Source organism: Manis pentadactyla, chromosome 3 (genome assembly GCF_030020395.1).
Source record: "Manis pentadactyla isolate mManPen7 chromosome 3, mManPen7.hap1, whole genome shotgun sequence".
Lineage (NCBI taxonomy): Eukaryota > Metazoa > Chordata > Mammalia > Pholidota > Manidae > Manis > Manis pentadactyla.
Genome location: NC_080021.1, coordinates 106,176,060 through 106,203,822, shown reverse-complemented (window position 1 = coordinate 106,203,822; position 27,763 = coordinate 106,176,060). Strand labels below are relative to the sequence as shown.

Genomic DNA, 27,763 nt, shown 5'->3' with positions numbered 1-27,763 from the left:
ATCCTTTATATTTCTGCAATATCAGTTGTAATACCTCTTCTTTCATTTCTGATTTTCAGTCCTTTTTATCATGGTTAATTCTAACTAGAGATTTGTCTATTCTTTTTATCTTTTCAAAACACCAGCTCTTAGTTTCATTGATCTGTTCTGTTAACTTTTTAGTTTTTTATTTCATTTATTTCTGCTCTCATCTTTGTTATTTCCTTCCTTCTCCTAACTTTGGGACTGGTTAATTCTTATTTTTTCTCATTTCCTGAGGTTTTAACTAAGGTTGTTTATTTGAGAAACTTCCTAGTGTTTTAATGTAGGCATTTATTGCTACAAAATTCCCTCTTAGAACTGCTCTTGGTGCATCCCATGTGTTTTGGTATGTTGTATTTCCATTATCTGTCTCCTTATATTTTTTTATTTCTTCTTTGATGCATTGGTTGTTACAATAGCATGTTGTTTAATCTCACATAGTTGTGAATTTCCCATTTTTCTTCTTGTAACTAATTACAAGTTTCATAACATTGTGTCTGGAAAATATGTTTGATATAATTTCCATCTTCTTAAATTTATTAAGATCTGTTTTGTGTCCTAAGATATGATCTATCCTGGAGAATGTTCCATGGGTGCTTCAGAAGAATGTGCATTTTGTTGTTTTGGGATGGCATGTTCTGTATATGTCTGTTAAGTTCATCTGGTCCAGTGTGTTATTAAAGGACAGTGTTTCCATATTGATTGTTTTGTCTGAATAATCTATGCATTGATGAAAGTGGGATGTTAAAGTCCCCTACTATTATTGTACTGCTGTCTATTTTTCCCTTTAGGTCTATTAATATTGCTTTATAATCTTAGGTGCTACCACGTTGGGTGCATAAATATTTACACATTTTATATTCTCTTGTTGGACTGACCTCTTTATTAATACATAATGTCCTTCTCTCTTATTAGTCTGCTTTAAAGTCTATTTTATCTTTTGTAAGTACAGCTACCCCAGCTTTCTTTTCATTTCCATTTGCATGGAATATCTTTTTCTATCCTTTCAGTTTCAGTGTGTACATATCCTTACATCTAAAGTGCATCTCTTGTAGGCATCATATACATGGGTCTTATTATTTTTAATCCATTCAGCCACTCTGTCTTTTGACTGGAGAATTTAGTCCATTTATAATTAAAGTAACTTTACATAAGTATGTACTTATTGTCATTTTGTTCATTGCTTTCTGGTTGTTTTGTAATTCCTTTGTTCCTTTCTTTTTCCTCTTGCTCTCTTTCTTTCTAATTTGATTTTTTTGGTAGTGGTATGCTTAGATTCCTTTTTATTGTTTGTGTATCTACTATAGCTTTTAATATTGTGGTTACCATGAAGCTTACATAAAACTAATATTTATAATTATCTATTTTAAATTGCTGATTTGGAAAGCATTTTGAAGTTCTACATTGTTATTTCCCACCATGTTTTACATTTTTTATGTCATAATTTACATCTTTTTATTTTGTGCATCCTCTAACAAGTGACTGTAGTTATTGTTACACTGTTTATATTTCTGAAATTTTATACTCTCCACATGTACTTTTATAATCAGACAAAAATGGCACATTTTATTTTTATAAACACAACTGTGTAATCATGCACATAGCCTGAAAAGCAACAAAACTGGGATCTTTTTCATCAAATTGTGAACAAACACATAAAGTCACCTATGAAAAAATTCAAGTTATTTCAACCTCTATGATAATAGGGAATGAAAGTCATATTTATTTAGAACTGTATTTATCAAAACCAAAGACAGTACAATTGACTTAAGTTTTGTTCTTTTACCTACCCTGTAAGAAAAGTTTGCTTTAATTCATTATCCTTAATTATTGTAAAGTAGAACAGCATATTACATATATTTCCCAAGACAGCAAATCTAATATGCATTAAAAAAAATCAGGCCTCTACACCTGTTTTGTCTAAAAGGGCAGCTACATGTTACTATTTAAATGCAAACTTATTTTTTATACATTTTTCTTTATTAAGGTATTATTGATATACACTCTTATGAAGGTTTCACATGAAAAACAATGTGGTTACTATACCCATATTATCAAGTCTCCTCCATACCCCATAAATGCAAACTTATTTAAATGAAATAAAATTTAAAATTCAGTTCCTCAGTTGTACTAGCCACATTTCAAGTGCTCAAAAGACATGCAAATACAGAATATCTCTATCACTACAGAACATTTTATTGGCCTGTGCTATTCTAGACTTTCCCCTGGAACCAGAGTCAGGTTCTGGTTCATGACATTACAGAATTCAAAATATCTGTAAGTAAAAATTTAAATCTGATCATGAAAGAGTTTCTAAAAGTTGAATATGCCACATGCATGCCTAAAACTCTAAGAACTTCTTTGAAATATCTTACTCCTTTAAAATTTAGGCAGTCACATCTGAAGTTGCTTTATTCTATGTGTAAAAACTCTCATTGTGAAGGAAGTCTATTTTATGAACTATAATAAGAAATGAGAAAACATGGAAAAAATAAGAATCCATCCCATAGAAACTCTGGAGTTTATACATTTCTTTCTGAGCAGTATAATTAGCCAAGGAATACTTTCTAATCAAATGAATATCAAAATACATCAATGATATCTAAAAGGATCATTAATGCAATTTCACCAACCCAAAGGGGCACATATATGCATCAAACACATACCCCATAAAAATACCCCATAGCCAGACTATATTAACCAGCTTCTGTACATTTATACCCAAGTTTCTTAAGAAATTAATTAGGATGTACTGCTAGGAAGAAGAATCAGGAGTAAAAAAACAAGAGTTTAAGATACCTAAAGATATTTTCAAATAGAAGAAACACTTTGAAAACCTCAAATTGAGACCAAAATATCAGAAAAGGATGACATGGTCATCTCCAAATCTCTCTTTGCTGATGTCAAGCTTTAAAATATATATGATGATACAGAGCTTGAAGGGAATGATTAATGTAGGAATTCTAACGAAAGTGAAAAAATCTAAAGGTTATATTATTTTGGAAAAATATTAGATTGCAAGATAGAAACAGCCTGGTTATAATGGAAATTGTAGTATTTATTGTGTAATGATAAGGAAGTTTTTACTTTTATTTTACCTCAATTTCCCTATCTGGTTTTTTTTTACTACTGACAAACCCAGGTTGATGATTTATCCAAATGACACATGGATTTTACTTTAAATGTGTTATTTTCAATCTTTGGTCACTTCTAGAATGGATCAATTAAATATTCCCAGTATTTCTTAATAGTAAATAACGCTTAAAGAAAAAAATGTGAAGGGTATTATAGGCTGGTGCAGGGAATCAAGAGCAAGAAGATGGCCAACAGCTTCAATTATAGTGACAGTTCAATTACTCACCTGGCTCACTTACAATGGGAGTATTAGCAAAGTTTTGATGGTCCACTGCCTTAAGCATAATTCCACTTAGGGCAACAGAATAAAATGTGTGCATAAAATCAAACTGTACAGAGACTGACAAGATGGTGGCATGAGTAGAGCAGTGGAAATCTCCTCCCAAAACCACATATATTTTTGAAATACAACAAATACAACTATTCCTAAAAGAGAGACCAGAAGACACAGGACAACAGCCAGAGTACATCCACACCTGTGAGAACCCAGCACCTTGTGAAGAGGGTAAGATACAAGACCCGGCCTGGCAGGACCCGAGCACCCCACACCCCAGCTCCCGGCGGGAGGAGAGGAGTCAGAGCAGGGAGGGAGAGGGAGCCCAGGATGGCTAAATAGCCAGCCCTAGCCATCCGCACCAGAGCGCAGACACAGTGCGTGGGGTGCTGGAAACTAGGGAAACAGGACAGTAAGATCTGTGAGCGGGTCCCCGCAGCCAGTGCCCCTGGGGCAAAGAAAAGCGAGCACTTTTTGAAAGACTTAAAGGGACAAGGACCCCACCGCTGGATGGAAGTGTCCCGGGACACTTAGCCCAGCGGCTAGGAATCCCGGGGAACTCTGGGCACCCTAACCCCCTGGACAGCAGGGCAGCTCAGAGGCCCCTCACAGAGATAAACAGCCTCCTGGCTGTTTCCCCTCTGATGCAGCTCCGCCATATCAGAGCAGCAGCCCAAGGGAGGCCACGATCACTGCAACCACAGAGCTAAAATCCAGAGAGGAAGGGCAAGAATCAGAAGCCCCATCTGCATGCAGCTGCACAGCACAAGCCGCTAGAGGTAGCTGTTCTCCCAGGAGAGGAAGGCCACAAACCAACAAGAAGGGACGTTCTCCTAGCCATCACTTGTGAGAGCTCTGCAAACTATCTCTATCGCCATGAAGAGGCAGAATATGAGAAAGACCAAATCACAGAGTCAACCCCTGAGAAGGAGATAGACCTAACCAGTCTTGCTGAAAAAGAATTCAAAATAAAAATCATAAACATGCTAACAGAGATACAGAGAAATATATAAGAGCTAAGGGATGACATCTGGAGGGAGATTACAGAAGTGAAACAATCTCTGGAAGGATTTATAAGCAGAATGGATAAGATGCAAGAGGCCATTGATGGAATAGAAACCAGAGAACAGGAACGCATAGAAGCGGTGCAGAGAGAGATAAAAGGATCTCCAGGAATGAAACAATATTAAGAGAACTGTGTGAACAATCCAAAAGGAACAATATCTGCATTATAGGGTTCCCAAAAGAAGAAGAGAGAGAAAAGGGGATAGAAAGTGTCTTTGAAGAAATATTGCTGAGAACTTCCCCAAACTGGGGGAGGAAATAGTTGCTCAGACTATGGAGGCACACAGAACTCCTGAGAGATGGGACCCTAAGAGGACAACACCAAGACACATAATAACTAAAATGGCAAAGATCAAGGAAAAGGACAGAGTATTAAAGGCAGCCAGAGAGAGAAAAAAGGTCACCTACAAAGGAAAACCATCAGGCTATCATCAGACTTCTCAACAGAAACCTTACAGGCCAGAAGAGAATGGCATGACATACTTAATGCAATGAAACAGAAGGGCCTTGAACCAAGGATACTGTATCCAGCACGATTATCATTTAAATATGAAGGAGGGATTAAACAATTCCCAGACAAGCAAAAGTTGAGGGAATTTGCCTCCCACAAACTGCCTCTTCAGGGAATCTGAGAGGGACTGCTCTAGATGGGAACACTCCTAGAAAGAGCACAGAACAAAACACCCAAAATATGAAGAATGGAGGAGGAGGAATAAGAAGGGAGAGAAATAATCATCAGACTGTGTTTATAATAGCTCAAAACGCAAGTTAAGTTAGAAAGTAAGGTAGCAAAGAAGCTAACCTTGAACCTTTGGTAACCATGAATCTAAAGCCTGCAATGGCAATAAGTACATATCTTTCAATAATCATCCTAAATGTAAATGGACTGAATGCACCAGTCAAAAGACACAGAGTAATAGAATGGATAAAAAAGCAAGACCCATCTATATGCTGCTTACAAGAGACTCACCTAAACCCAAAGACATGCACAGATTAAAAGTCAAGGGATGGAAAAAGATATTTCATGCAAACAACAGAGAGAAAAAAGCAGGTGTTGCAATACTAGTATCTGACAAAATAGACTTCAAAACAAAGAAAGTAACAAGAGATAAAGAAGGACATTACATAATGATAAAGGGCTCAGTCCAACAGGAGGATATAACCATTATAAAGATATATGCACCCAATACAGGAGCACCAACATATGTAAAACAAATACTAACAGAATTAAATGAGGAATAGAATGCAATGCATTCATTTTGGGAGACTTTAACATGCTACTCACTCCAAAGGACAGATCCACCAGAGAGAAAAAAGTAAGGACACAGAGGCACTGAACAACACACTAGAACACATGGACCTAACAGACATCTATAGAACTCTACATCTAAAAGCAACAGGATACACATTCTTCTCAAGTGCACATGGAACATTCTCCAGAATAGACCACATACTAGGCCACAAAAAGAGCCTCAGTAAATTCTAAAAGATTGAAATCCTACCAACCAACTTTTCAGACCACAAAGGCATAAAACTAGAAATAAACTGTACAAAGAAAGCAAAGAGGCTCACAAACACATGGAGACTTAACAACATGCTCCTAAATAATCAATTGATCAATGAGCAAATTAAAATGGAGATCCAGCAATATATGGAAACAAATGACAACAACAACACAAAGCCCCAACTTCTGTGGGACGCAGCAAAAGCAGTCTTAAGAGGCAAGTATATAGCAATCCAGGCATATTTGAAGTAGGAAGAACAATCCCAAATGAATAGTCTAATGCCACAATTATGGAAATTGGAAAAAGTAGAATAAATGAGGCCTAAGGTCAGGAGATGGAGGGACATAATAAAGATCAGAGAAGAAATAAATAAAATTGAGAAGAATAAAACAATAGAAAAAATCAATGAAACCAAGAGCTGGTTCTTCGAGAAAATAAACAAAATAGATAAGCCAGACTTATTAAGAGAAAGAGAGTCAACACACATCAACAGAATCAGAAACAAGAAAGGAAAAATCACGATGAACCCCACAGAAATACAAAGAATTATTATTAGAGAATATGATGAAAACCTATATGCTAAGAAGCTGGAAAACCTAGGAGAAATGGACAACTTCCTAGAAAAATACAGCCTCCCAAGACTGACCGAGAAAGAAACATAAAATCTAAACAGACCAATTACCAGCAATGAAATTGAAGCGGTAATCAAAAAACTACCCAAAAACAAAACCCCTGGGCCACATGAATTTACCTCGGAATTTTATCAGACATACAGAGAAGACATAATACCCATTCTCCTTAAAGTTTTCCAAAAAATAGAAGAGGAGGGAATACTCCCAAACTCATTCTATGAAGCCAACATCACCCTAATACCAAAACCAGGCAAAGACCCCACCGAAAAAGAAAACTACAGACCAATATCCCTGATGAACGTAGATGCAAAAATACTCAACAAAATATTAGCAAACCGAATTCAAAAATACATCAAAAGATCATACATCATGACCAAGTGGGATTCATCCCAGGGATGCAAGGATGGTACAACATTCAAAAGTCCATCAACATCATCCACCACATCAACAAAAAGAAGGACAAAAACCACATGATCATCTCCATAGATGCTGAAAAAGCATTCGACAAAATTCAACATCCATTCATGATAAAAACTCTCAACAAAATGGGCATAGAGGGCAAGTACCTCAACATAATAAAGGCCATCTATGATAAACCCACAGCCAACATTATATTGAACAGCGAGAAGCTTCTGAGAAAGCGTTTCCTCTGAGATCGGGAACTAGACAGGGATGCCCACTCTCTCCACTGTTATTTAACATAGTACTGGAGGTCCTAGCCACGGCAATCAGACAAAACAAAGAAATACAAGGAATCCAGAGTGGTAAAGAAGAATTGAAACTGTTATTATTTGCAGATGACATGATATTGTACATAAAAAACCCTAAAGGCTCCACTCCAAAACTACTAGAACTAATATTGGAATTGAGCAAAGTTGCAGGATACAAAAGTAACACACAGAAACCTGTGGCTTTCCTATACAATAACAACGAACTAATAGAAAGAGAAATCAGGAAAACAATTCCATTCACAATAGCATCAAAAAGAATGAAATACCTAGGAATAAACCTAACCAAGGGAGTGAAAGACCTATACCCTGAAAACTACAAGACACTCTTAAGAGAAATTAAAGAGAACACTAACAAATGGAAACTCATCCGATGCTCCTGGCTAGGAAGAATTAATATTCTGGTCAAAATGGCCAATTAATAGTATGGTCAAAATGGCCATCCTGCCCAAAGCAATATACAGATTCGATGCAATCCCTATCAAATTACCAACAGCATTCTTCAATGAACTGGAAGAAATAGTTCAAAAATTCATATGGAACCACAAAAGACCCCGAATAGCCAAAGCAATCCTGAAAAAGAAGAATAAAGTGGGGCGGATCTCGCTCCCCACCTTCAAGCTCTGCTACAAAGCCACAGTAATCAAGACAATTTGGTACTGGCTCAAGAACAGAGCCACAGACCAGTGGAACAGAATAGAGACTCCAAACATTAACCGAAACATATACGGCCAATTAATATATGATAAAGGAGCCATGGACATACAATGGGGAAATGACAGTCTCTTCAACAGATGGTGCTGGCAAAACTGGACAGCTCCATGTAAGAGAATGAAACTGGATCACTGTAACCCCATACACAAAAGTAAATTCAAAATGGATCAAATACCTGAATGTAAGTCATGAAACCATAAAACTCCTAGAAAAAAACATAGGCAAAAATCTCACGAACATAAACATGAGTGACTTCTTCATGAAAATATCTCCCCAGGCAAGGGAAACAAAAGCAAAAATGAACAAGTGGGACTCTATCAAGTAAAAAAGCTTCTGTACAGCAAAGGACACCATAAATAAAACAAAAAGGTATCCTACAGTATGGGAGAATATATTCATAAATGACATTAGGTCTGATAAAGGGTTGACATCCAAAATATATAAAGAGCTCACACACCTCAACAAACCAAAAGCAAATAATCCAATTAAAAAATGGGCAGAGGAGCTGAATAGACAGTTCTCTAAAGAAGAAATTCAGATGGCCAACAGACACATGAAAAGATGCTCCACATCGCTTGTCATCAGAGAAATGTAAATTAAAACCACAATGAGATATCATCTCACACCAGTAAGGATGGCTACCATCCAAAAGACAAACAACAACAAATGTTGGCGAGGTTGTGGATAAAGGAGCACCCTCCTACACTGTTGGTGGGAATGTAAATTAGTTCAACCATTGTGGAAAGCAATATGGAAGTTCCTCAAAAGGCTCAAAATAGAAATACCATTTGACCCAGGAATTCCACTTCTAGGAACTTACCCTAAGAATGCAGCACTCCAGTTTGAAAAAGACAGATGCACCCCTATGTTTATCACTGCACTATTTACAATAGCCAAGATATGGAAGCAACCTAAATGTCCATCAGTAGATGAATGGATAAAGAAGATGTGGTACATATACATAATGGAATATTACTCAGCCATAAGGAAAAAACAGACCCTACCATTTGCAACAACATGGATGGAGCTAGAGGGTATTATGCTCAGCGAAATAAGCCAGGTGGAGAAAAACAAGTACCAAGTGATTTCACTCATCTCTGGAGTATAAGAACAAAGGAAAACTGAAGGAGCAAAACAGCAGCAGAATCACAGAACCCAAGAATGGACTAATAGTTACCAAAGGGAAAGGGACTGGGGAGGATGGGAGGGAAGGGAGGGATAAGGGCAGGGAAAAAGAAAGGAGGCATTACGATTAGAATGTAGAGTGTGTGGGGGCACAGGGAGGGCTGTGCAACAGAGAGCAGAGAAGTAGTGATTTTACAGCATCTTACTACGGTGATGGACAGTGATTGTGAAGGGGTGTGGAGGGGGGACTTGGTGAAGGGGGAGCCTAGTAAACATAATGTTCTTCATGTAATTGTAGATTAATGATACCAAAATAAAAAAAAATCAAACTGTACAATAAGGTACGCAACCTGATAATCTAATCCTCATACCTAACACAAAGTATTAAGTAACCTTAGTAGCGGTACTACTACTCTAAGGCATTCATGAATGCTTTAGAGACCCTTCATAGATGGTAAATCTATAACCATAGACATATTCTAGGTTTTTAACAAATACTCATTAAATTTTAGACACAGATACCTCAAAATTAATAGCACAGTAGAAACTATTTTAGACCTAATTTAATACAGCAAATCTAATATACCTAAACTAAGATATATATATATATATACATAGAGAGAGAGAGAGAGACAAATTGCCAAATAATCAAAGTGACAACCTTGATAGATTTATTGCTCCCCTTAAACACTGACATAAAAATAAAAAGCTGTAATTTGCTACAGAAATTGAGGTGAAACATTGATCAAAACTTACTACACAGTAATAAAGAGCAATGCTTACCTATTTCAATACATGTTATTCCAAGAGACCATACATCTACTTTGCTATCATATTGTTCTTCATTCCTGCCTAAAATTATTTCTGGGGCCATCCTAAAACATAAAATGGTACTTAAAGTTAAAAAAGAAAAGAAAAGTATACTATTGTTTAAAAATGTAATGACCATCCACATGGAGAATACCTGTGTGAATTCCAGTTGATATGTCTGGACATAAGAATTCTTATAATGGGAAATAAATGCATTACAGGTTGTGAGGTAAATATTTACCATTGCGTACACGGTGTTAGACTTATTCTCACCATTTGTCATGATCATGTACCAGCATCCTGGAGGAAAGACTCCCCAGAGCAGGGTTGTGTTCTGCATCAATTCAAGTTTTCAGATTGTAATATTGTATATCCTTTATGCCAGCGGTTCTCAAACATTTTGGTTTCAGCATCTTATTACAAAAGTCCAAATTTTTATCACTGGCACTTGTTTTCTTGAAGTAAACAAACTCACTACATTTAGCTGAGAAAATATCTGCCACAATATGCAACAATGATTAAGCAGTTTGTCAGTCATTTTTGCAAATAGGAGCAGTGTTCTGTGATGAAAGTGGCTAGGACAGCCACTCATAACTAAATAAATCATACAATTATTAACTTTGGAGTCGTCTTGGCTATAAAATGAAACGCTAATTCGCATCTTTGGCTAGACTCTAATGTTCTCACTAGTGCTTCACCTTATACTTCCTTTGTACTTGTTAAGCACAGACAAACATTTAGAACAGTTTCTGATTGCTTAATAAGATTGTTACCAGGCGTATGCGTGTTCCTGTGTGTAAAAATATGTAAATATGTACATAGTGCTGTGTTCCTAATATACCATATACAAATTAATACGTATGTAACTTTCAATTGCCAATAACAGAGGGCTTCTAATGTGTTAAGATGTTGAAGTAAGCTTGGGGAGTCACTAAATTCAACAAAGTTAAAAAGGTAGTTTTGTTTTTAATGCACAACTTTCTAGCTCCTTTCTAGTATCTAATATTGATCACTGATTTGTAAAGAGGGGGACCATTAAGAAGCATTATTTGTCCGAAGAACCCTTTTTTTATACAGGGGAAGAGGATTCTATCTAAACTAGGGTTCTACATAAGAAATTTTTGGTCATACAGAACAGTGGTCTTCAAACGTTTTATTTTCTTACTTACAATGAATTTATTTAAAAAATGTATCCACTTGTACATTTTTGAGTTGGTATCTAAATTTTATAAACTTAATAGTTGAAAAGGATATAATGCACACATATGTATACACATAATTTGTATATGTGCTTTACAGATATTTACAACTTGGAGCTGAGGACCTCGCTCATTCAATTCATTAAAAACACTGCTGTATAATAACCTAATTAGCAAACCCAGTCTGCACGGTCATATGAACCATTCAAATCAGAATTATTTTCTGTCAGGAAATGTCAAACTTCATTTTTCATTGTAAATAATATGTTAATGTGTCCTCACAATAATTGTCCCAGTTATAAATGAGATAATTTGTGATTCACTAGAAAAGAAGATGGGAGGAAAGATAATTGGGGAAAAGAAAGAGCAAGGAATAAAAGGAACTGAAGAGAGATGACTGTGAAGGCAGAAGGCCCTTTGCCAAAACTTGGTGTCCTAACTCTTCAAGATTTCTGATGCTATATATTCTAGATGTTACATGTTCTCAGATTGTCCCTCTGGTGATAGTTGGAGGCTTTTAATTCTCAGAACAATACATCACTCTACTATTCAGGATGGCTGAGAAGCCTTTCTTTAACAAACTGGGAGTTGGGAGATTTGAAAGGTAGGTGGAAAAGAAGATGCAGTAGACCTAAGAAACTTCTCAGCATATACAGAGAGAGGACATCTATGGAAGTTGAAGATGTGGAAAATTATTCCCTTCAGACTTGCTGACATTAATATGGAATTATTTATGAATAAAATTAGATGATGTCTAGAAGTCGCTTCAAATAACTGGAGGTGGGAGGGAGGGCAAGAAGGTCAAGTATACAGGGCAGCCAGGCCCTGGGGTAGTGCTGTTAGGCTGAGCTGACCGCTGTGTGAGCCTTCATTATATTTTTGTCTATTTCCCTGTATACTTGAAATTCTCCACAATAAAAAATGAAAACAAAAAGTTCCTAATCAGCTACCAGTCTTCAGGTAATCTTATTCAGAAGATACTGACACACAGTAAGTATAAATCTAAAGAAAATTTCCACTTAGCATTTCTATCTTCTCCCTTCTTAAAGATTAAAATTTTTTCACTCTTACCCCCAATACATCATGTAGATGATAACAGGAAAGAAACGTAGGGGGGACAAATGATACAATAGGAGATACAAGGGCAGCACTCCAAATCTGTATCTGAAACTACAGTGCTTACAGTAATATCTAAAGCAGCACTGTATTTCCAAGAGAAACATAAAGCACCTGATAAAAGTACAACCACACACTGCCTATTTCAATTATGAGGATCAATACCAGATAGGACTGTGCCTACCAATGCGGCGTTCCCACAAAAGACTTGGCAGAAGAGCCCGTGGAAGCAAATCCAAAGTCAGCAAGTTTCACCTGGCCTCCTGGTGTCAGAAGGATATTTCCTGCTTTGATGTCTCTGCGTTTAAGGAACACAGAAAATTGTTTGTCTTTCCTTTGTAAGATTATACTGAAAATGATAAAGATCATATAAAAATTTATAAAATAGGGAAGGAGAAATCAGAATAATTAAGGCCTTGGATAATGTCTCAGTTGGGATAATGAGAATTAAGATCCAAACTAAGAAATTAGATACACAGAATTCCTATAAGTATATAGTAACAATTTTCTAAAAGAGAAGATAAAATAGCAGTAGAAACAGAAGAAAAAAATTAGGTAATTAATAGCACAGACTCGATATTTGAGTGCCTGTTTATTGGTACAAATAATGGCTTTAAAAATTTAGCTGAACATTCTTATATGACTGTAAGATTTCTGAGTATACCCTTAACAATAAAATGGAAAAAAAAGAACCTGATGCCCCAAATTTGTTTTTTTTAATTACTCATATCATTCCAAATTTTACCATAGTTCTCCTACCTAAATATGATATGAAAACTGAAACACATGGGTAAGGTAATATCAATGATCCCAAATTTACTTTTAAGCTCTTTTCTAAATCAGCAATGTACATGTGAACTAAGAAAATTATAATGGGATTGTATGCCCAATGGGCACCATAACATTCAAAAAGAAAGAAATTTCTAAGCACTTGTCAATTCACACTATACAGTATTATAATGGATGTAGTAATAAGTCAATCTATTTTCTTACATTTGTTTTTTTAAAAAATGGAAGGTTCTTTGAAGTTGAGAAGACCTTAGGTTCTGCTTCCAACTCTTTCATTCTCTTATTTACTATGCATGTGGATTCCTCTTGGATCTTACTATCCTCATCTAAAAAACTGATAACCCATTAATTTGCAATGACTCAACTATATAAGTTTACTATGTATTGTCTGGTTCACATAGATAATTTTTAAAATGCTAGCTTCCTTCTAAAAACAGGCAAAACCAATACCAATGCTAAAAATGTAGTTTATGATGGTTTAATCTTTAAATTACTATCCATTATCAAGGATTATCTCAAAAGCATAGAGTGTTAAGTAGCTTTTACTCGTCTCTGTCATGGAATCAATGGAACAAATCCGGCATTATGAGTCACCAGGAGGACAAAAGATCTGGGTTAGTTCTAGTCTAATCTATCTTGCTTCATAAGCTTTGAGAAGTGAGTCACAAATTGGGGCATCAGTTTCTTCATCTGTAAAATGAAACAAGTAAGAATACATAATCCCTATCATCTTTTCCACTTCACAAATTAAACTTCCCTATAATTAAATTTCTATCACAAATCTATAAAGTGCACATACTTCGGAAAGCCCAGCAGCATGTGTAGAAAAAGATAAAAATTATTCTCAACAAAGAGATCAAATAAATTAGTATATTCATTTTAAGACATGGATAACCTAAAAAAATATGAGTTTGTAAAACTCCAGAATACTTTTATTTAGCTAAAACCAACAAAGCTTTCAGGATTAATAAATTCTAGGTCTGATAAAGTTGCTTATTAATATATGGTAATTTTTAAAGTACTTACCTATGGATCATGGCACGAGAATGTAAGTAGGCTAATCCCTGAAGAGCACCATGTATAATTGCTGCTATTTCCATTTCTTGTAATGGCATTTTGTGAACTTAAAATAAGATTTTATTTGAAAATAATTATTCTATAGAACATTTCTATTTTAAAAAATATATACACATATCTAACATATGGGCAAATTTCAAAAAACTAACATTTAGCAAGAAGGAATTTTCTGCTTTCCAAGATAATAAAACAAAGCAATTGAACTTAATAAGTGCGCAGTTGTGCCTAGTTATTAGAGTTCACAGCCAATTTTCCTCTAAGTTAACATTTAACAATTATTTCATGATTATAAAAACAATGAAAGAGAAGCTTTCCCTTTTTATATTCCTACATATCTTCATTCTGAACAGAAGGAACAAATCAAGTTTAATGATAAAGAATGCAGAAAAATGCCTGTTAAGTCATAATGAAAGAAATCTCATCTGTTATGCTAAAACGTAGTATTTAATGAGGACAGTGCATACCACGCTGAGACTCTAGAAAACACAAAGGTTTTTACTCTTCCTGGAAAGTTTTAACATTATTAAAAAAAATCTCTTAGTGAATGAATTCTCATTTTATTATACTAATACTTCTCTTAATAAATAAAGGAAACTTACATTTCAGCAAATCTGAAACAGATCCCGAACAATATTCCATTACAAGCTACAGGGGAAAAAATGATAAAAACATTAAAATACACTATTAAAATAAAAAGATTCTATATGAGATAAAATAAATTCACCAAGGAGATCAAGAAGATAGTTTGAAGTGAAACAAACTCTAGTTATCAATTACCTTTAAATATAAGTATACATTTTGGAACTTGTTAAATGCATACATGAAGTTAAGCCAATGCTACATTAATCTTTTATAATGCTGACATATAACTGCTTGTAGAAGATGTGTGTTTCATATAATTACTAACTAAACTATAAAGGAATATACATATTCCATTAATATTAACCTATAGTAGCAATACTGGTATTGTTAGGAAGCAGAAAATCGTCCTCTGGTACTATATATACAAAGTTTAGGTTACAGTTTAAATCTTTCCTATAAAGCAAACAAAGAACACGTCTTATGTGCCAGGTATTTTATATATATTAACTAATTTAATCCTCATAACCACCTTTGGAAGCAGACCCTATTATCATCCTTGTTTTACAGATGGAGAAACTTGAAAGACAGAGAGGCAGCCTACCCTCTCTGCCACTGTTTTTTCTTTTACCACAGCCTCAAATTTAGGAGTACCATCACCATCAAATTAAACCAAACATTGCAAATCTAAGTAAATCTAAGTTCTGTATACTAAAATGATAATCAGCTGTAGCTTATTAAAAATAAAAGGTCATTCCTGTTTAAGGAAAATTTAGCCTTTCTCTGAAAAGACATAATTACTATGCCTATACCATTGTAAGATTACTACCTTATCTTAGTTTCAACAGTGGGGCAAAATTAATTTCCATTTTCTGCAATAAAATGTCCCAATTTTCTACCTTTAGTATTATTTAGCCTAAGGATCACAATCAGTTCAGATTTCACCAGGATTCACCACCAATATTCCAACCAAGATCTTGTGGTTAAATAGCTTACAGTACATTTATGTCAAAAATAAATGCTGATTTTCATCCTTTGATAGGATTGTTCTCAACAAATGTTTGATAAAGCATTTGAAGAATGATACCGCTAACATACATCAGAACATTTTCCCGTGCACGTAATGGTCAGCTGAATCTCTGTAGTCAACTGGGAAAAGTTCTATTATCTCTTACTGCCTAAGAGTTTCAGGAAAAGCTGCTCTTTTCTCAGTATGAACTAACATTTCAAGGTGTTTGTGCATGGCTTTACACAACTATTTTGAGACATTTTTGAATTAATTATAAACTAAACCTACTAAAATTAGAACAAGGGGAGAGCAGATACTACCCATGGTCTGTGCTCACGTAAATAGCAGCCTTTGTATTCTACAATGTTGGGATGTTTTAATGTTCGTAGCAACCTGACTTCCTTAGTAATACCCTGCCATCTCTGTGGGGAGAAAAAAAAAGAATAAAGGAAAGAATTAGGAACAGTTGCCTTTCCTTAGAAAACTATATAAGTACAAAAGTAATTATTAGATTAAAAAGTTAACAAGAACATACAACTTTGCTTTATTTGTAATATTTAAATGTCAAACTAATATATTTTAAAGAAATTACATTCATATAGTTTACAACTCAATAACATAAAATTCATTCCAGGTAGGACACATTTTTACTTTCATAAAATTTATTATCAATGAGTCTTATAAAAATTTTACAACCACACACTAAGCCTGTTGAAATCTATATACTATGTTTAGTGGTTTTTCTTCAAAAGTTCAACCTCCCCCTTTTTTTTTGCAGCTTTATTGTTGTATGATTTACATACCTTAAAGTTCAGTTGTTGTGTTTTTTTGGCTTATATTGTCTACCAAATGTTAAGTTTTTTCTGCTGTTTAAACTCAAATCAAGTAATTACCGAATTCCTAAATGCACATATTCTAAAATGCTAGTGAACACTTAGGTTATAACAGAGGGAAGTTCACAGAAAAACCAAGCAGCACGGAAACATTTTCCTATAGGATTTCATGAAGAGCCTTCCCATTGACACCTACTAGTCAATAACAGATAAACCTTCAGCAATAAAAGCTACTCTATGACAACTTCAGAAACTTAGGCCATATCCTAAATATAGTTAGTTGTCAGAAGCAATCAGGGAACTGAAAATACAGGTACTTGGGTCCATACCCAGAGACTCTGGAGGCTTAGTAGATGTGGGATGGGAACTTGGAATCTGTTTTTTGTTCTTGTTTCAGTTTTTCCAAGCTTTACCGCTGACTTGTATCATATTTCTAAAGGTAGGGGAACTAGGATACAGAACTTTAAAAAATGTTTTGCACTAGAATTTAAGGTCCTGTATCTCCTATGTTATTTCATAAGCCCTCAAGAAAATAGAGCAAGATATTCACAGTGTAAAATGTGTAAGCTGTAAGATGCTAACTTCAGAAAGTGTTTTATGGGCTTTACATTTCAAATTTGAGTGCTCTGGGAGGCAAACTCTCAAAACAAAACCAAGCTAAAACTTGTAATGTAAAAAAAACTTCCAGGAAGGATACAATATTAGATGAGAGAAGATGATGCCCTAGGTGAAACTTTTTGTATTGGGCATGACTAATTAAACAGACTCCAATACAAGTCTGCTATGAAAGCTGGTTTTAAAGTTATACTATAGAATGGCAAATTAAATTAAACTTGTAAAAAATGGAGGTTTTTTTAGGGGTTTTAGAAATTAAGAGGTTTTTTAGGTATCAACATAATGGAACAGTGATCAATCACAACAGTGTTATCATACCCATAAGTATGATTATCACAAAAAACATTTACCACAAAACAGAGATTACAGAAATGTAGAAAGCCAAAACCTTTAAAAATTAAAGACTGATCAAGCAATTCTACCTCTGGGCATATACCCTAAAGTTTAAAAGTTTAAGAAGTCAAAGAAATACTTGTATACCTATGTGCATAGCAGCATTATTCACAATAACCAAGGGGTAGAAGCAACTAAGTGTCCATTTACAGATGGTAGATGGACAAAATGTGGTGTTTTTACACACACACACACACACACACACACACACACACACACGGGAATATTATTCAGCTTTAAAAAGAAAGGTAATTCTGACACACTACAACATAGATGAACTTTGAGAACACTACATTAAGTGAAACAAGCCAGTCACAAAAGGACAAATAGTGCATAATTTCAATTACATGAGATACCTAAAGTAGTCAAATTGATAGAGACAGAAAGAGGAGAGGTGATTTCCAAGGGCTGTGGGGAGGAGGGAATGAGGTGTTATTGTTTGATGGGTGTAGAATATCATTTTTGCAAAATGAAAGAATTCTGGAGATGAATGGTGGTGATGGTTGCACAGCAATGTGAATGTCCTTAACACCACTGAACTTACACTTAAAGTGGTTAAGATGGTAAATTTGTTTTGTGTACTTTAACACAATTAAAAATAAATAAATTTTTTAAAGAATTAAAGAATGACAAAGAGAACAGACTTAGAAAGTAATTTTATAAACTTATGCAATTAAGGAAGAACTAATCAGAACACTGATGAACTAAAGTACATGCAATACAGTATCAGTAATTTTATTTTTCAGATTATTACCCACTGCCTTATTTTTCAGACTAGATATATTGCTGCTGATGATTATTTGAAACAGCCATTAAATAATTTCTCAACCATTAAAAATTTACATCCAGTATACTCACTGTCAAATGTACCTTATTCTAGTTTACTTTCTCAGACATGATAATCCCTCTATTATAGAATAATCTGAACAACAATTTAAAAAATTAAACTCGTGTCAGCAGTACATATCTAAAAAAATTAAAAGTAAGGGATGCAGTTGGGAGGTTTCTGGGATGTCAGGAATGTTGTTTATGGCTCTAGGTACAGGTTAAATGGGCACACTGGGTCTGTGGAAGAAAATTCACTGAGATTAACCTTAGTATTTGTATATTTTTCAACATTTTTTGAAAAAATTTCCACCTATCCCCAATTAAAAATGGTATGGATTTCTTTAACATGCCAATACAAACATATATATTTCACCTACCTCCATAGCCTTCTTTCCACTATAAGGTATTCTCTTGATAGCCACCACGTCATTGGTGTGCACATCTCGTGCCTAAAAAAGACAGAAGACCACTGTAAAAATTAATATTTATAAACTACCATGTCCAAAAAGATACCAAAACTGCTTTTAAAGAACATTAAAAACATAAGTAAATGGATAGCAAAAAGCATATCAAATTGTCAAGGAGCTGGTACTTTAGAAATAAAAATAATGCATGTTTATCTTTGAATGAGCTAGTTGAGAGGAAAAATATAGAAATTTGAATAGAACTATAAACAAACAAAAAAATGACTAGTACAAGTCTATGCTAGGCCTGTAAATGTCAAAATTTCAATGAAATGGACAATTCTCTAGGAAAGAACTACTAAAATTGATCTAGAGAAGAAAATTTGAGTAAAACAGTGGTGGAAGATTGAAAAGAATACTAATTGTCTTTAAAATAGTTGTGAGTGGAGCAGTTTCACTAGGGGAACTTCCCAGGATAAAAGGGGAGGAAAAGGAAAGCTATCCCATTAATTGTACGGAGGCAGTCTAACCCAACAACTAAACCCTCACAAGCAGCACAAAATAGAAAGTTAGGTACCAATCTGACTTATAAATGTAGACAAGGGAACTCTAAATAAAATTTTAAAACCAAATATTATAGGGCATTAAAAGAATATTTCATTTGGATAAAATATATTACCACAGAAATGCAAAATTTTGATACAGGAAACATTTCATAAATTGCCATATTTTTTTACAAATCAAAGAGGAAAAATATATACTTACACATATAAATGCTGAAAATGCAGAAAGAGCCCAAGTCTAAATGTATTTAATGCAGGGAAGACCAAACTCTTAGAAAACCCACATGGGAAAGGTAATTCCTCAACATGATAAATCATGTCTATTGTAAACAACTATTAACTAGAATTAAGACAAGACAGCTAAAATGCTATCACCATTACTATTTACCACTGCTGTGGAATTTTGATAAAAAAAATAAAAGCATAACAGAAACATAAAAGTTAACTCTTTAGAAAGTAAGAGCCAAATTCTCATTATGTGTTAAAAAAAAAGATGATATATAAAGAAGGCACAAGAGGATAGCTGCAAAACATTTCAAATGAGTTCAGTAAGAAGGGTTAATCATCTCTAGTCATCTGTGGAAGAATTCATCTTCAATTCAGTCTTTAATGAATTCCCAAAGATAAAATGTTTTAAAATTAGATTATGCTGATGGCTACAAAAATCTAACTTACTAAAAATCTATGAAATGCACACTTAAAATTGGTGAACTGAGAGTATGTAACTTAAATCTCCAAAAAGCTGTTAAAAATTAGACAAGCAGGTATGTAAATTATACCTAGAGTTCCTTAAAAAAAAAAATATATATATATATATATACATATATATATTCTTTTAAGTGGGTCCTTGGAACAACTAACGACCTTCCAATTTCAATTACTAGCAGACTGGTTAAGGAAAATGTGCACCACTTAACATAGCGGGTGAAGTGGATCTATCTGCATAAGATCTTGAATATGAATTTATTTTTCCAAAATGTTCTCTACTCATCAATTTGTGAGCCCCTTGATTTCAGTCAATAGGTCTAACCAGCTATATTCTTTTCTAACAGTTTTAATGAGATATAATTTACATACCACACATTTCACCCATTTGAATGTGTGTAATTCTATAGCTTTTAGTACACTGACAGATGCATGGCAATACTGATCGATATGACAGATATATGCAATTTACCGATAACTACAATTTTAGAACTTTCATCACCTTAAAGAGAAACGCCAAATTGTTTCATTTAAAAATGGTTAAAATGGTAAATTTTATATTATGTGTACCTTACCTCAAATTTTTTCCCCATTAAAAAAAAAGAAAAAAGAAACCCACACCCTTTAGCTATCACTCTCCTATCCTTATTCCTCACCCCTTCAGCCCTAAGGAACAACTAATCTACTTTCTGTGTCTCTGGAGATGTGCCCATTCTGTACACTTTGGAACCATATAATATATGGTCTTTTGTGACTGCTTTCTTTCACTTAGTATAATGTTTTCAAGATTTGAGACCAGTGAATTTTGAGCATCTTTTTATGTGCTTTTTGGCCATTTGTACATCTTTGGAGAAATGTCAATTCAGATTCTTTGCCCGTTTAAAAATCGGGTTGCCATTTTTTATTGAGTTGTAAGAGTTCTTTATATATTCTAGACACAAGTCCCTTAGCAGACATATGACTTACAAGTAATTTCTCCTATTCTATTGTTGTCTTTTCAGTTTTGAAGCATAGAAGTTTTACATTTTGATCAAATCCAATATCTATGCTTTTCTTTTGTTCATGCTTTTGTTGTCATTTCTAAGAATCCTTTGACAAAACCAAGGTCATGCAGTTTTACCCTAAGAGTTTTATAATTTAAATGTTCATATATGGTATGAGGTAAGGGTCCAGTTTCATTGTTCCGCTAAAGAGCTGCATTTCTAACTAGCACAAGATAAAGTTCAAAAGTGGGTATACTAAATGCAGTGTAGTCACCTGGAGTAGATTCCAGAACAGAAAAGAGCACAAAGACTGGGAAAATATGAATAAAGTGCATTGTTTAGTTAATAGTATCAGTGTATCAATGTTGATTTCTTAGTTTTGATAAAGGTTCTGTGGTTATGAAACTTGTAAACTTTAAAGGATCTGGGAGAAGATTGTAGGGTAAACTCTATTATTATTGCAAAATCTGCAGCTCTAGTATTACTTTAAAATAGTAAGTTAAAGTGACTGCATTTATTAAAATCCAAACTCATTAGTAATGATGATTACATTAAAATTAAATCAGATTAAAATGAGATTACTTTTGCCTATCAAACACACACAAAAAAACCAACAGGAAAATATTTAATGTCCACAGTCATGTTTCTCTGTCCCTTCAGGATTACGAGTTGTGCTTACTTATCATTTCTTATTCATCTCCTCTAATCTGGAACAATTTCCTCAACTCTTCCTTATCTTTTATGACACTGGCATTTTTTGAGACTACACAGCAGTACTTACCTTACTAAATTTGTGTTTGTCTGAAGCTTCTTCAAGATTAGATTCTGGTTACATATCTCTGGCTGAAATACTACATGAGTAATATTGTGTCCTTTTCAGGGTATCATATCTGGATGCATACAATGTCTGTTCATCACTGGTTGCAAATTTTCATCACCCACTCAAGGTGTTTGACTGTTTCTTTCCAATATATATAGTTATAACCACTGTTTCCTACTTTGTATCTAACAAGCAATCTGTGAAGAGATACTTTTAAACTATATAAATATTCTGCTCATCAAACTTTCCCCCTAGTTTTAGCAACCACTGAAGATTCTAGCCCCAAACAATCTTTGCAATGATGATTTCAAAATGCTGGTTTTTCCCAACTCTACCATTCCCTTCACATTTATCAGTCAGCATTCTATTATAAAGAAAAGCCCTCCCTTTCTAACTACCTATCCATCCTATATCTGTCATGGAAATTAGGAATTCCTATTTTATTCAATGGGTTATAATCAATAGATGTCTATATTGATGCTCAAATTGTTCCAGATGTGGCCAGTGGGAGCATCTTCAAGCTGGTTCTAGCATCCTCTCGAAAGGTCCTATTTTTCATTTTAAAAGCATTTTTAAAATTTCTGGTTCAAGTTATTCTAAAGCTTATCTTTTATGATCCTTGTCCCCACAATAGAATGAACCATTACTGCAAGAGCTCTTGATCCATGTAGTGAGGAATCCAAGATTGAGTGCTAAGTGTGCTGCCAATTTCCTATTTCTATCATTCTTTTCAGTTAGGATCTGAGTCCAAAATGACATCAAAATTATTCACTGATCAATCTTTAAACACACAGTTTCAGAACTGTCACACCCATACCAATATGAAACAAGTTTACGGAGAAGAGTTCAAGATTTGTTTTTAGTTTCCTCTTCCCAACCAGACAGAGGGTATACAGTTAAAATACTGTGTATGAAAGTTATTTGTATTAGTTTTGGTTTTTACTCCAATGTGGTTATAGCCCAAATACAGTTGGGTTCTCTTATTGGGTCCATTTCTAAGAGTCTGTATATTTTTTTCCTTTTTTATTCTATATTTCTCCAGAGTAGTATTAAGGAGAACAATGGGAGAAGCTTATGTTCAGACAAAACTGTAACACAGAAAAAAAGGTTGTTTATGAAATACCTGTTTTCTGAGTGCCTCTTCCCTTATTCTGTGTCCAATCTAGAAATCAAACAAACATAACCTACATCACACACACACATAAAGCATGCGTAGACAAAAAGATTCTGCAAGGATGTTTATCTAAATGTTAACAGCAGCTGTCTTTGGGTAGGAAAATTCCAGAGGGAGTTTCTACTACCTTATTTTTACCTCTAATTTACAAATGAGAAATAAGTGAAAAGTTCAAATTGTTAAGAATTTGGAACACATTTTCTCTTTTATTCTTAAGGTACCCATTAAAATGGAAAAACTAAATCTGTAATACTACCAAAATATTAAACATCTATACAAAACTTGTTGCTGAGAAAAAAAAAGCAATCTTAATAGGAAGAAATAATGAAATGTGTGTATGGGACTTTACGTAAGTCGGTGTTTTGCAATATTTGATTCAATAACAATGTAAGTCATAAAACTGCTAAAGTAGTGTAAACAACATGGAAATTAAAGCCGAATATCTTTTCCATTTTTTCAATAATCTAAGAAGCTCAATAAATAAAATGATCTCTTTTTATATACACCTAATGCAAGTGACTATAAAATAGACTATTGCCTATGTCTTTTTGTATTACTGATTTTTACTCTGCCAGGACTGGATATTAAATAAATGCTGGTCACTGACATTAAGCCTTTAACACTTACAAAAAACACTGCCCCAAAGCCTCCCTGGCCAACTTTTCTGAGATCTGTGAAGCGCTTCTCTGGATCTTCTTTGGAGAAGAGTTCTGCAATCTCAGGGTCCTTCAGGCTCTGTGCTTGGATAGTTGATGACATCCTGCTGGGCGATCAGCAGTCTGATTCTAATTTTATACTGCTATCCCAATCCTTGGTAAATCAGTATGAATGAAGCCACATTGGCATAAACAATTGTAGAGAAATAAGAAAAGAAAAAAGGAAAAGCAAAAGTTGTTACGAATAATTAGTATATCATTTTCTGACTACATATATAAAATTATCTTAGACGTGGAATTTCACTGAAAAAGTGTTGCCTACTAGTGCAGGAGTCTTAAACCCAGCTCATCATCACAATCACCTGTGCTGCTTTTTAAAAAAAATTCCCACTATACATAGTATGAAAGTACATACTATACATACACTTCTAAAAATTAGATAAATCTTTATGTACTGGAAGGCTTTCTGTATCAGTACTTAAAGATTTATCTAACTCTGATGCAATAAGCTCATCAGCAAAAGAGATAATATAGTAGGAAGACCATTAAAAACATGCCCAACAACTCAAAAGGTACCCATAATGTTTGTAACAACAGGAAGATTCCCATCTATTAATGACCTTCAAATGCAAGAAAATAGATAATAGATTTAATTCAGTAAGATTTCTTTTCCTTTCAGATACCACTTGGCAGTGTTTAATCAACTCTAACACAGACATTCCTAAGAAAAATGCAATGGGAGAAAATAATGAATTTAACACAGATAGATAACTGTTTCCTCCATAACCTGATTCACATTAAAATATGGCCTTATCAAATCCGCTTCATTATGTAAGTAGATACACTACAGAATTCCCTGGTGGTTCTGGTATCAGTTCCTTTATATCAGATTACCAAATTTCAAAAATGGCTGCTATAAATGAGAGGCTTCAGAACCTGGTTCTAGAATGACACTGCCTAGATAGGAATCCTGACAACAATTATTTATCAACTATGAACTTGGGTAGCTTCATTTTCCAAATTTATAAAATGAAAGAAATAACCTACCTCCCAGAGTAGCTGTGAGGGTTAAATTAGTTAATAAATGTTAAGTGTAGACTAGTACTCAGGAACAGTAAGCAGTACACTAAATGTTAGTTATCATGACCTCCTTGAATTTACCAATTAAAATTAAAAACTCCAAAAATTGATTACATTAAACTCATAAGGGAAAATAAAGCTCTAGCCAGTTTTTTCCATGCCCAAAGCATATTTTTTAAATTTTTGAATGCTTCTAATTTTATTAACTCCAAAAATTTTGTAAACGACAGAGAATTTTTTAAGCCTGTATCATTTTTAGTGAAGTCAACTGAACCAATTTTAATGCTTGTTATTAAATTTCCAACTACATAAAACATATTTACATATCTTTCGCACTTCCCTAAATTAATACTACATTGCAGTAAAAATTCAAATTACTAGTTTGTATTCCTTTTCTAACATTTTCGAGGCTGCACCATATTCTTCACTTTTACCAATCACTCTGCTCTGGAAGTTAGTTCCCTGGAACAATGCTTCAATTACAATTCTTCCAAGAATATGTGACCAGAGGAAAGTCATTTAACTTATCACTCCTCAAATGAGGAGATTGAACTAAATTCTATATAAAGTGTTCCTATTCAATTTACACACCTGCGAAAAACAAAAAGCCTTCTATGTACCTAAGACCTTATTTAAGAACTTTGAATTATCAAATTATAGTACTTTTATTACAAGCAATGACTTTATATAAAATTTTGTAAAAATTTTGAAAGAGAGAAAAACATTGCAAAAAATGAATACATCCTTAGAAACTTGTGGGACAGTATCAAATTGTCTAAATTTCATATTATAGTTGTTCTATAAAAGAAAAGAAAATCTTATTTTTTAGGTAAAATAATTCTTACTAAGAGCAGAAAAGATCTCAGCTTTAACAAAAACATAAATTTAGAGATTCAAGATGCTCAGCAAGCCCCAAACAGAGCAAATTCAAAGAGTTTACGCCCAATAAGGCGTAAACTCAAAATCAGTAACAAACAGTTAGGCCTGATAAGCCTAAACATGTCATAATGCTAAAAAGCAAAGATAAACTAAAATTTGAATGATCAGAGAATTCTCATAAAGTACAATGGAGGCCACAGAATGTTCAATAGTATCTTTAAAGTGAGGAAAGAAAAGAACTGCCAACCCAGAAGAGAATCCTTTATCTAAGCAAAAGTTTTGTGGAATGAATGCAAAAATAATAGAGAGGGAGAGAGAGAGAGAGAGAGAGAGAGAGAGAGAGAGAGAGAGAGAGAGAAAGAGAGAGAGACTTAGATGATGGAAAGCTAAGAGAATCTGACCTCCATTAAGGGAAATGTAAAATATTAAACAAAAGAAAGCTAAAGGCTATATTACTACCACATAAAATATTCAGAGCGTCAGAGCTAGGAAAATTAGAAGGAGTAAAGAGGGACATTACATAATGTTATGATTTCATTCATCAAATTCTAAATGTATACTCACCTGACAAAAGAGCTTAAAATTACATGAAACAAAAACTGATACAACTGAAAAGAGAAAAGTCTGTAACTGGAACACCACCACCATAGACCAACACTACCAACCAACAGGTCCTAATGACATTCCAGTATGTAGCCTGGCCACAGAATGTACATTCTTCTTAAGTGTGCAATTTGGCATACACTGTGAGATCATATACTGGGTCACAAACCTAATCTTAACAAGTGAAAAAATTTCAATTCATACAGAATGTTTTCTGATAAGAGAGTAATAAACTTAAAATCAGTAACAAAACAGTTAAAAGAAAAACAGGACCTCAAGTGTGGAAATTAAATACACCTTGAGATTCAACATCCATTGGTGATAAAAACTCTCAACAAAATGGGTATAGAGGGCAAGTACCTCAACATAATAAAGGCCATATACAACAATCCCAGAGCCAACATCATACTTAACAGTGAAAAGCTGAAAGCTTTTCTTCTAAGATTGGGAACAAGACAAGGATGTCCACTCCCCTCTTTTATTCAACATAGTACTGGAGGTCCTAGCCATAGCAATCAGACAACACAAAGAAATAAAAGGCATTCAGATCGGTAAGGGAGAAGTTAAACTGTCCCTGTTTGCAGATGAGATGATATTGTACATAAAAAACCCTAAAGACTCCACTCCAAAACTACTAGAACTAATATCTGAATTCAGCGAAGTTGCAGGATACAAAATTAATACACAGAAATCTGTTGCATTCCTATCCACTAATGATGAACTAGCAGAAAGAGAAATCAGGAAAACAATTCCATTCACAGTTGCATCTAAAAGAATAAAATACCTAAGAATAAACCTAACCAAGCAAGTGAAAGACCTACACCCTGAAAACTATAGGACACTCACAACAGAAATTAAAGGGGACACTAACAAATGGAAATTCATCCCATGCTCTTAGCTAGGAAGAATTAATATTGTCAAAATGGCCATCCTGCTTAAAGCAATATACAGATTCAATGCAATCCCTATCAAAAGACCAAGAGCATTCTTCAACAAACTGGAACAAACAGTTCTAAAATTCATACAGACCACAAAAGACCCCAAATAGCCAAAGCAATCCTGAGAAGGAAGAATAAATCAGGGGGGATTACATTCCCCAACTTCAAGCTCTACTACAAAGCCCCAGTAATCAAAATAATTTGGTACTGGCACAAGAACAGACCCGTAGATCAATGGAACAGAATAGAGAGCCCAGATATAAACCCAAGCATATATGGCCAATTAATATATGATAAAGGAGCCATGAACATACAATGGGGAAATGACAGCCTCTTCAACAGGTGGCATTGGCAAAACTAGACAGCTACATGTTGGCAAAACAGGACAGCTACATTTAAGAGAATGAAACTGGGTTACTGTCAAACTCCATATACAGAAGTAAACTCAAAATGGATCAAAGACCTACATGTAAGTCGTGAAGCCATAAAACTCTTAGAAGAAAACATGGGC

The 27,763-nt window shown here is 34.3% G+C and overlaps 1 protein-coding gene across 1 annotated transcript in view; it reads right to left on the bottom strand.

Moving 5' to 3' along the window:
- LOC118935861 (uncharacterized) overlaps window positions 1-27,763 on the bottom strand; it is a 102,502-nt gene that overhangs the window by 23,551 nt on the left and 51,188 nt on the right. Inside the window, exons 11-16 of the mRNA XM_057498257.1 lie at window positions 18,825-18,896; window positions 16,099-16,200; window positions 14,790-14,835; window positions 14,140-14,236; window positions 12,509-12,622; window positions 9,983-10,074 (exon numbers count right to left, since the gene is read on the bottom strand). Of these exons, the coding sequence (XP_057354240.1) occupies window positions 9,983-10,074; window positions 12,509-12,622; window positions 14,140-14,236; window positions 14,790-14,835; window positions 16,099-16,200; window positions 18,825-18,896 (523 nt within the window). The remainder of the gene's footprint in view (window positions 1-9,982; window positions 10,075-12,508; window positions 12,623-14,139; window positions 14,237-14,789; window positions 14,836-16,098; window positions 16,201-18,824; window positions 18,897-27,763) is intronic.